This window comes from Vigna radiata, chromosome 1 (assembly GCF_000741045.1).
Source record: "Vigna radiata var. radiata cultivar VC1973A chromosome 1, Vradiata_ver6, whole genome shotgun sequence".
NCBI lineage: Eukaryota > Viridiplantae > Streptophyta > Magnoliopsida > Fabales > Fabaceae > Vigna > Vigna radiata.
Genome location: NC_028351.1, coordinates 16,967,915 through 16,979,566, shown reverse-complemented (window position 1 = coordinate 16,979,566; position 11,652 = coordinate 16,967,915). Strand labels below are relative to the sequence as shown.

The following is an 11,652-nucleotide window of genomic DNA, read 5'->3' as shown; positions in this document are numbered from 1 at the left end:
GAGGTTGAGGGTGAGGTTGAGGTTGAGAAAGAGGTTGAGGGTGAGGTTGAGTGTGAGGCTGAGGTTGAGGGTGAGGTTGAAGTTGTAACACAATTGGCTGAGGGAGAAGTTCAAAGAGAGGTTGAGAGAGAGGTTGAGGATGAGGTTGAGGGTGAGGGTGAAGGTTTAACACAATTGGAGGAGGTTGAGGTTGCTGATGTGGATGAGGTTGAGCTGGAAGACGTAGAAGATGAGGATGAAGATGAGGANGAAGATGAAAATAGAGAAGAAGATGAGGATGAAGATGAAAACGTAGATGAGTCTAGTAGTGAAGANAGTCTTNTTGATGTGACCATTCATTGTGATAACATTGGTACATCTAAAAGAAGCTTGAGTGAAGAACAACCATGCAGTTCATGGACAAGTGGTAATGATGACATGGATGATTTACGTGGTATATCTGACAATGAGTGGGTGTCAGATCACTTGGACAGTGGTCCAGAAAGTGAGGATGAAGGTGACATTCCTAGAACTGTCTTCCCCACATTTAGCATGCCTAAAATTCTAGAAGAATATAAGTGGGAAGTTGGGACTTATTTTACTGATAAAAACGAATTCAAAGAGGCCATTAGGACATATGCACTAAGTAATGGTCGAAATTTAAAATTCTTAAAGAATGACAACAAGAGGATTAGTGTAAAATGTTGTGGGGGCAATGGTAAATGCAAATGGTATGCTTATTGTGCCTTTAGTTCTCGTTCCAAGTCATGGCAGCTAAGAAAAGTGATTGATGATCACACTTGTAGCAGAGATTTTAATGTGAAGTGTATCACTTCTAAGTGGTTGAGCAAAAGGATGGAAAAAGCTGTTAGAGAGAACCCTAACATGAAAGTCATGGATATTAGGGATAAAGTGAGTAGGAAATGGAATGTTGGAATCTCTAGAAATATGGCTTTTAGGGCAAGAGCCATGGCAAAAGATAATGTTGATGGTTCATTCAAGGAACAATATAGAAGAATCTATGATTATGGTCATGAGCTTCTCAGGTCAAATCCAGGTTCAACAGTGAAAATCAAGGTTCAAAATATTAATGGGGAGTGTATCTTCAAGAGAANATATGTATGCTTGAAAGCATGCAAAGATAGTTTCACTAGTTGTAGACCCATCATTGGGTTGGATGGTTGCTTTCTCAAAGGCAAGTATGGAGGGGAATTACTAACAGCAGTGGGAAGAGATGCAAATGAACAAATTCTGCCCATTGCATATGCTGTTGTTGAGGTAGAAAACAAGGACTCCTGGACTTGGTTCTTGGACCTTCTGATTGGGGATCTTGGTGGGGAGGCTATATGTGGAGCATGTACGTTTATTTCAGACCAACAAAAGGTCAGTCAACCCTAACAAAGCTTAATTACAACNTATTTAACATANNNCNNATCTGACTTCATTATTTAAACTTGTAGGGTCTGCTATCATCCTTTACTGAACTTCTACCTAAGGTAGAACAACGCTTTTGTGTTAGACATTTGTACTCAAATTTTAGAAAGCAATTTCCTGGAAAAGACCTCAAACGTTTGATGTGGACAGCAGCAACAGCCACATATCCACAACTATGGGAGGCTGAAATGTTGAAAATTAAAGAGATNAATTTAGAAGCCTATAAGTATTTGATTGGAATTGCACCAAGGTATGTGTTCAGCTTACTCTACGTTATTATTGTTGTACTTGGACATTTATACTTATTTTCACATATATTGTTTTCCCCAGATTTTGGTCACGATCTAGATTCACTTCTAGATCACAATGTGACACTCTTGTCAACAACATGTGTGAGGGATTCAACAGTGTGCTACTTCACACTAGGACTAAACCAATTATCACCATGTTGGAAGAGATAAGGGTTTACATCATGAAGAGGTGGGCTAAGAACAGGACAAAGATGGCACTATATCAAGGTAGTGTGTGCCCTAAGGTTCTCAACAGATTTTTAAAACAGTCATGGTTAACCAGGTATTGGTTACCAAGGTAAGTTCAATACTTCTTCCAAAGCAAACATGGTAATCTTTTTTTTCTTTCTTTTAAACTTTGTTCCTAACTTTGTTTCTAAATTTTCAATCATGACAGATGGTCATCAGATCAGTTATTTGAAATCATCCATATTTCACAATTTGGGGAGCAATATGTTGTCAATCTTGACAAGCAAGAATGCAGTTGTAGAAAATGGTTACTGACTGGTATTCCTTGCACTCACGCCATCACTGCAATGAAGTTTTTGAATGTAAATGCAGAAGATTATATTGGTACTTGGTATAGGAAGTCAACGTATGAAGAGACTTACAACTCCATCGTTTACCCCATTAATGGTCAAGTTCTTTGGGAGAAAACTCCATATCCAGATGTGTTACCCCCAAAGAAGAAGCCAATGCCTGGTAGGCCCAAGAAAAAACGAAGGCTAGAGAGTTGGGAGTTGAAGAAGAATGATACTGAACTAAGAAAGGGTGGGAGCAAAAAATCATGTGCTATTTGCAAACAACTTGGTCACAACAAAAGATGTTGTCCACAACGACCAACTACAACAGATATTCCAGCTGACCAACCTCCTCATGCAGAAGCTACTGAGCAAGCTACTCAGCAACCTAGTGAGCAACTTACTGATCAAACACCACAAGTGACAGTACCTCCTACTGAGCAACCTACTGGTCAAACAACACACGTGCCTGCTGCTGCTGAATGAAGTCATATTTCACTTTATTTTGAAACTTTGAACTTTGACCTTATATTGGTTACATCTTTTAATTGTAATGTCAGTTGTATTTTGATGTACTCATTAAGACAATGTTGCTATCAGATCTTTTTTGATTATTAGTCTTNTCTGGTCTTTTTGGTGTATTGCTTAAGACAATGCCTTAGTTACAATCTGTATTAACTCTGTTGGTTAAGACAATGGTCAATGTTCANTTTAATTCATTGGTGCTTCTTCAAGAGTTTTTGGTTTTTATTGTATACAAATTAACTGCAGATTGAATGTTTACAAATCAATGGTGCTTGTTCACAGATCATTATCACAATAATTGTCACACCCTAAAGATTGAATGNCATATTGTGTCTCTTTTCCCTAAAGATCATTATCAAATAAAACAAATCAAAAGGGACATTTTACAAGATGAAATTAAACACAGGAACTTTTATAAATATGAAAGTACTTGCTGTTAATATGAAATTAGATTACATCACTTTCAGAGACCTGCTTTCATCAACATACTTCCATCTACCTCCTAAGAAATCAATCTACTTTCATCAACATACTTCCATCTACCTCCTAAAAAATCAATCTACTTTCATCAACATCACAATCAAAATTACATTAAACACCCAGGTAACAAACATCATCCCAATTAACACCTTCATGCCCTTCTCCAAAATAACGACACTTTTCTCCAAAGAAGCATATTTCAGATTTCCAACATCTCTTTCTTCCATCTTCATCATACTTCCACCCACTTCGTCGTTTCTCGCACTTGCACTCCTTTCATCACGAATCCTCAAATTTCGTTCATCAAAGACTTCTTCATTGCACCACTGAAAGAAGTTGCATCCACCCATCTCTCCACTCCCACCCTGTACAAGAAGAAACCACACCCCCTCGTCAACGAAATCAAAATTCAAACAAATGAAATCACACAAATTACCTTGAAGTGAGGGCAACCCCAAAATCGTTTNCCCTTGTTCTTAGCAGTTTTGGCCATGCGAAACACTGCTTTCGAACCACAATAGCAACTGGGTTTTGCTCCCAACCAGCTCCCACCACCAGTACTNTGTTCNAAGCCCNNACCACCCAAGCATTTGCACGAAGAAGAAGATCCAGACATTTGGTCACCTGAAATGAACACTTCTTCCAAAGCTTTATCTGCTTCCACTGCTTCCACAAATCTGGTAGGATGTTAAGTGTTAGGGTTGNTTAAAATGTTAAGTTTTAGGGCATGTGTTAGGGCTAAGACCATAACACGTGTATGCCATGTGGAGGAGTTCATTACATAACCAACACCCATATAAATTAATAGATATTGCCACCACAGCTAAAAAATATTACAACTCATCACTAAGAAACGGCGTTACTCTTTATTTAACGGTGATGGCTAAATTGCTTCATTTTTACAAATTAAAGGACTAAATTGAGACAAAAAAAAATATGGTGACCAAATTGAGATTACCATACAAATATGAGGACCAAAAGAGGGTTTTAACCAAAAAAAAAATATAGAGCTACATTGAGTTATGACGTGAAAAGATATAAATATATGAGAGAAGAAATATTTTAGTTTCGCGCTACTAAGCCAGCTGTCCTTCACTCATAAATGTATCCGATGGAAACACGAAAAGGTTCGACTTCAGACCCGACCCAAACCATACCCGAAAACAATGATTAAATCAGCAAACCAAAGGCCACGTCTGCTCTGTTCACATTCAGCAGAAACAGATAGCTGAGTGTGAGGTCAGAGACAGGGAGGCAAAATGAGACTCGGCGGAGGAAAAAGGAGGCGCGTGGCGCCGAAACCATTTGTCGTTTTGTGTGCATTGGTGACTGGTTTGTTAGGACTGTTGCTGCTCGCGTTCAGGCCCTTGGAAGATGCCCCTCGCCCTCTCGTGCCTTTCGCAAGAGCTTCGGAGTTCAACGTTTCTTCTTTGGACGGAGGGGCGAGCGTGGAAGGCGTAGTTGGGTTTCAGCGCGTGGCAGAGAAGGCGTGCAAGACGGTGGAGGAAATGGGGGAGGATTTCGGAAGAGGAGTTGGGAAGGAGTCTCTGAGAGTGAGAAAGATTATCGAGAATCATTTTGTTGCCAATGGTTCTTTCTGCACTCTTCACACGCTTTCTACTACAGCTAAATTTTTATTATTTTATTGCTATTATCGCTTTACTCTCGAACTAGAAAAAAAAAATACAGTTCTGACAATGTTATATGATTTTAAATTGAACTAGAACTAACATTTTAAAATATCTCTCTCTCTCTATATATATATATTAACTATTTACATGTTTTCTTTTAATTTTGAATACATGCAATATCACTGTTGAGGCTTATTGTTATTACTGATTTGCTAAATATGTATTTTCCTCTCATCTGAGTTTTTTTAATTTTACTTGGGCACCGACTAAACTATCTTTTCATTTAATTATGGTACTAACCGTGTTAATTTAACCGTATCAAACTAATTAGATTTCAATCAATTTATTTCGTTAACTGTATTAACTTTGCTTATGTGATATTACACTGCCATAGCCAAGTTTGTTATGTGTCGTTTAGGTGACCAAGTTGATATGAGAATACGAAAAATGCACCAACTTATAATTTTATTATTAATATTATTACAATTATTGTTGTAAAATTATTATTATTAAAAAATATTTGTTACACTAAAAACTTTGTATAAATTAGGGCTGGAACTGCCGCATAGGATTAACTTAAATAATAGTAATAATAATCATAATAATAATAATACTAAATAATATTTATTTGATTTTGATATTAGGTGTCAAATTGTGCTAAAAAAGATGGATTCGAGTCTTGTGTGTCTCTTATATTCTGTAGGAAAGTTAAACACAGCATGTTCTGGATATTCTCTGTTGAAATAGGATCTATGATTTAAGATATGTATAGTACTACAGAGAAAATTGTGAATTAGAATGCCTGCAGTGTAACACGCTAGTGGTTTTTCTGTTTTCCCGACCACGCATATGAAGTTTGACAGGTGCTTTTTCCATGTGAAATATAGGAAATTATTTAAGAGATGTTATAGGAGCATTGGCATCTGGGGATTGAGCAACAATACTATTTTCAGACGAATGCTTAATAGTTTTTAGAAAGTAAGTTTAGGCCTAACTCAACCTTCTATATATGTGAGGAAGATTTGCATTCTGATGTGATATTTCTTAATTCTAGGAATTAGACGCAACTCGAAGTACATATATGGAAATGGGAAACCCTATAGGAGAAAGGTCCAGAAAGATTAATTAAGAGTGTCTACGAGAAAAGATAAATGAATATCTATGACCAATTACTTGCCATTCCAAAACTGAATCTAACAATTTCCCTAAGAAAAAGGCAATATCTAACTAACTCAAACTGAATCAGCTAGCAACTGTTGCTGAATTACGTCATTCTTCCAACTTATTTCATATCAATACCCCCTTCTGGTCAACAACCTTGTCCTTAAGGATTGAATGTAGGATATTTCTTCTTCAAGTCATAGTAAAATTTTCAAGTGGCCTCGTCCGGAAATTGGTACTTCCGTTTAACTAGAACTTTAGTTATTGCTACTCCCTTTCTTATGACTGTTATCCTATCCAGAATTTCTTTTCAGGCTCCTTCTCTGCAAAGGCATCTTCAGCTTGATATGGCAGATTGGTAGAAATTACTGGATTTTCTTGAGCTCTAAAATGTGGAAGCCATTATGAAGTTTGAATAGGAAGATCCAACTTATAAGCTACTGCACCAATGCAATCAGTGATTTTATTAGCACCAAATTACTTTGGGCTCAGCTTAGCATTGCTGTTGTAAGCCACTAAAATCTGCTTATATGGATGCAATTTCACACATAATGAATCACCAATCTGATACTTCTTACCTACTCTATGCTTGTCAGCTAATTGCTTCTTTCTCTCGTGATCTTCTTAAATGAAATTTGATTAGCTCCAACATTTCTTCCCTTTTCTTAAGCTTATGTAAACTAACTCCACCTTGAACTCCCTTGTAAGATAAGGAATATAGATGGGAGGTGGGTGGCCATACATGATGATTTTATAGGGAGTTGCCTTGGTTGTTGTGTGATAGGTGGTGTTGTACCACCATTAAGCCATACGAAGCCATTTAGACCAATTCTAAAGAAAGTTTACACACATCATCTGAGATAGGTTTCTAGACACGTATTCACCACCTCAGACCATCCATCAATTTAGAACGATAACTTGTTTAAAGCTGAATTTGAACCCCTTGAAAATTCATAAAAGATTACCAAAACTTCCTTGCAAACATAGGATCTCTCTCACTAGTAATGGAATTTAGAAAACCATGCAGCTTGAACACATTGTCCATAAATGCCTGAGCAACTTCCCTTGCAAGGTAGGGATGTGATAGAGTTGCGAAATGAGTGGCTTTACTCAATTTATCCACCACAACAAAGATGACCTGATTACCAAATGAATTTTTCTACAAAATCCATTGTAATATGTTGCCAAATCTGTTTAGGTATAGGCAATGATTGTAACAAATGGCATGTAGCAAATCATATTTACATTGTTGGTACCTAGAACATTGTTGAATAAAGTTGCTAACATCATTGATTAGTCCTTTCTAGTAAACTACAAACTTAACTCTTTTCAATATAGCAATGATTCCTAAATGGTGTCTTGTAGCAAATGCATACAACCAAAGTAACAAATCCTTCCCTAGTTCACTGTCATTTCCAACTACCAGCTTTCGTTTCCTTCTTAGCTCACCATTCTGCCACTTGTAATGTTTATGTGAAACCAAATTGCTTTNCACTTCACTGATCAAATTCTGCAAGCTAGGACTGATGAATCCTATTCACTAAGATTGCAGTTGCTGATAAATCAATCTATTGTGTTCAATAGGGCNTAGCTACGACAGTATTATATACAGATTTTTTTCCGTATATAATCCGTATATAATAGTAGCTACGACAGTATTATATACGGATTTTTGTCCGTATATAATCCGTATATAATAAAAAATTATATACGGATTTTGAGCCTTATATACGGATTTGGGTTGTAGATAATGACGTTTTTTCTTGTAGTGGTTGTGGACACATTCAACCATGGCCAACAGGGTTAATCAATCCTCAAAACATTGAAAACACAGTCTTCAACAACCTAGGGAGCACTTCAGCCATGCCTGGGGAGCACTCTCCAACTTTCGCTACAAAAATGGAATTTTCCACTGGTAAGCAATTATAGGGCCTCTGTAATCGATTGCATGTGCATCAGACCTATGTCAATAAGCACAAAGGACGACAAAATTGGACAGTTCTTATAGCAAGCACAAAGGATGAAATGTAAATAACACTACCAGACAACACATGGAATGAATATAACAGTTAGAATTCGAATAACCACTCTGTTTATTAACAATCAAAATAATTCTACCAAATACAATTATCCATAGTTCAATGTCTACCAAATTCTGCATTATTAACAAATTACATAAATCATTCAAGTTTCAGACTATATCTAGTGTACGAAGTTTTACAAGCTTTGCTTTTGTAACGCTTTCGACATAGTCCTTCCTTCATAACGGTTTCATAACTGTAAATTCCTCCCTCACATGCAAAGTCATTGTCAAAGTCATGTTGTTTAGAAGGCATATTGTAACCACCTTCATCTTCATTCTTCTCTTCAAGCAGCTCGACCTGTAATACAGATAACCAACAATGAATGACAAACAAACAACTGCAAAATAAAAAAAAAATTATATTTTTGGCTATAAATAACCAACAAATGCCAAAACCCATAACCCAAATACGAATACAGAACAAGGAGATTGACACCCAACAAGACAAGCATAATCTCCAACTCAACAGAGAAACCCAACGACGAAGGAAAATGAAAACCCAACTAAAATTGCCACTTCGACGCCTTCAAAAATTGGAGAGAGAGAAAACCTTCAAAGCAAAATGAAAACCTAAAATGGAGAGAGACAAAGCTTCAAAGGAAAACCTAAAATGGAGGAGAGAGAGAGCTTCAAAGGAAAACCTAAAATGGAGAAGAGAGAAAGCTTTAAAAGAAACCTAAAATGGAGGAGAGAGACCTTCAGAGGAGAAAATGTGCTGAAAAGGGGCAATGGTATTTTTGGAATTATAATAAGTTCCCTTTTTCAAATCAGTTTTTTTCTAAAAAAAGAAAAAAAAAGAAAAACATCCAATACAACGCTGACATGTGACGTTGTCAAAACGTTGTTGAAAAAACGTTGTCAACGTATCACTCTCTAGTTTAAAATAGGAGACTATGTTCTATTTGTAATAACGTATTCTAGGGGCTTTCTTCCTACACCTCCAATTTTATTTTTTTGCCCCCAAATTTTTCTAAATCCCTAAACTTACCCTGAACTTTTCTGACTTGGGTAAAATAAATAAATCTCTCTCTTTATATCACACATTCACTTTTTCTCACACTTTCTCCTAACCCTAACGTTGCACAAACAAGTCTACCTTTCCCTCACCTCCTACATTAAGGCATCACTGCACCAACACAACTAAATATTTAAAAAATTATAAACTTAAAAAATATGAAGTTTACTATGTTTATAAATTTTTAAATATTTAGTTGAACCCAATATCGAAATCCGTAGTTGAACAAAGGCCGAAAACAAATTTGGGATTTTGGGCAATGAATGTAGGGATTTAGGGTGGAGAGGTTAAAGAAATACCAAATTTCAAAATCCAATTAGGAAATGAAATGAATTTTAAAATTTGATTAAAGGATTTTTCAGATTTGAATGAATTTCAAATTTGATTAAAATTCTAGTTAAAGTGTATTTAATTTCAAAATTTGATTAATGAGTACACTTGATTTTTAAATTTGATATATATAAAAAAAATTTGTTATTGTTATTTTAATTTTTTAATATTTTAATGGTTTTATAATTTTTTTTAATTTTATTTATTTTATGTGTTCTATATTTAGAGTTTAATATTTAGGATTTTGAATACAATCCTTAAATATGGTATCCTCAAATTTTGAAATCTAAAATCCGACATACGTAGACTTTTGGATTGTTAAACTTTAGTCTTTTTGTGCATCATTTGTTTTAACTTATTTGTTTTAACTTTAAGCAATAGAGGTACTTATGTTTGATTGTCACTTTACTTTTTTTACAATGTCAATTTCTTTGAAACAATTGAATACTAAATCAAGTTCCTTTTGAATGTATGGCTCTACCTGCGATCGATTATTTTGATGAAATATTTGAAAAGCTCAATTTAGTCCACATTATATGAATTTCAGATAGAGGAATCCCTAGGATCAAATCATGCGAATTTACAAGCATATGGTAGACCCTATGTTCAACTCAAAATGCAAACACAAATCTTATATGCTAAACTCGATTAAACTCCTTAGTAGTGAGTCTCAAAGCATATTTTGATACATATTCAACTAATATTTAATACATACTTGGCTTAAAATTATCACTTATAAGATTTAGATTTTCTCAAATGATGCCTTTATTTCATTTTGTTGCAAGATGATGACGTTACGTATCAGATCCTAAAATGGGTAGAGGTCTCTCATATCGCCTCCCAATACTTCCTTTAGGCTCTAGTGAGCAGACTCAACTATAATACAAATGACATAAGCAATATTATAAAACTTCTAACAAAAATAACTAAATAAAATAAGATTCAAACATACGTACTATTTAATGTTGTGTTTCCTAAATGAATTACTTAGTTTAATCATGTCTTTACAAAGTATTTCTTAAACGGAATGATCCAAGAGTCATTGACATATTTATAGAATAAAAGTCATGAATTACAAGCATGATGAAGGCAATCAACACAATCAATAAAGATTGACTCATGTTCACAATCCATGTTCCCATGCTTCCATGACAACACCCATGCCTCAATAAAGCTTACTAATATTTTGCACTTAGCTTACACATTTTCCTGAATGTGAAAACGACATAGAAGATGATAACATTATGGAAATATAATTTCAATAACATTTTTCAAAGTTAGGTCTTTGTCTTTAAGCATGACTTGTGGACCATCTTCAAATGTCATAAATAATCTTATTAGTCTTTCTAGAACTCGAGTAGAATTATTTTGTTATTCACTTAATAAAAACACAGACAATTGAGAAAATCAATCATATTGATGTGATCCAACTATATCAAATAATAACAATTGATATTGATATTTGTTGGTTTTGAAAATATTATCCATAAAAAAATAACATTAAATACATTCAATAATTTTATTTCATAAGAAAATCCAAAAATAGATCACTTAACACCTTATAAATAAAAAATAAATTGGAGTTACATGAAAGACAGATCCAGGATGAAAGCCCCGTCTTCTAGTAGTGTGGGACGAGTCTTAAGATTCTAAAGTTGTCTCTCAAGTTTTTATTTTCCATACAAAATCCTCGAGAAAATCATTGCCCGTGATTTATAAAATTGCTTTAGCACCTTTATTAGTGAATATCTACAATGTGTTTCACGTTTCTCAGCTTAAAAAAAAAAGGTTAAAACCCTCTTTTGGTCCTCATATTTGTATGGTAATCTCAATTTGGTCACCATATTTTTTTTTGTCTCAATTTAGTCCTTTAATTTGTAAAAATGAANCAATTTAGCCATCACCGTTAAATAAAGAGTAACGCCGTTTCTTAGTGATGACGTGGTGGACAGATAAGTGTTTAAGTTATAAATGATTTAAAAAAAAAGCTATTGACGTGGAAAATTATTTTATAATTTGGTTTTATTTAAGAATGAGAAAAAGAATAAGTGGGGGAATTAGGGATTTAAGAGAATTGGNAATTTGGTGGGTATCAGAAATCAGAGTTAGGGTTCGCATTCTCCATTTCTTCGTCTAAGTTCTATGTGCTCGTGGATGCAACAAATTCAGCTTGGGCGTCAGTGAAGGTAAGTTCCCTATGTTT

At 34.9% G+C, this 11,652-nt stretch overlaps 2 protein-coding genes across 2 annotated transcripts in view; one reads left to right on the top strand and one right to left on the bottom strand.

The window, feature by feature from the left end:
- Positions 1-3,303: 3,303 nt before the first annotated feature.
- On the bottom strand, positions 3,304-3,845 carry LOC106758349. Its single transcript, XM_014641284.1, has 2 exons — positions 3,666-3,845; positions 3,304-3,594 (listed from the first exon to the last, which is right to left on the bottom strand). Exons 1-2 carry the CDS (start codon positions 3,843-3,845, stop codon positions 3,304-3,306), a joined length of 471 nt encoding a protein of 156 aa, XP_014496770.1.
- A 404-nt stretch (positions 3,846-4,249) lies between these two features.
- LOC106773172 overlaps positions 4,250-11,652 on the top strand; it is a 24,465-nt gene continuing 17,062 nt past the window's right edge. Inside the window, exon 1 of the mRNA XM_014659890.2 lies at positions 4,250-4,819. Within this exon, the coding sequence (XP_014515376.1) occupies positions 4,489-4,819 (331 nt within the window). The 5' untranslated portion in view covers positions 4,250-4,488. The remainder of the gene's footprint in view (positions 4,820-11,652) is intronic.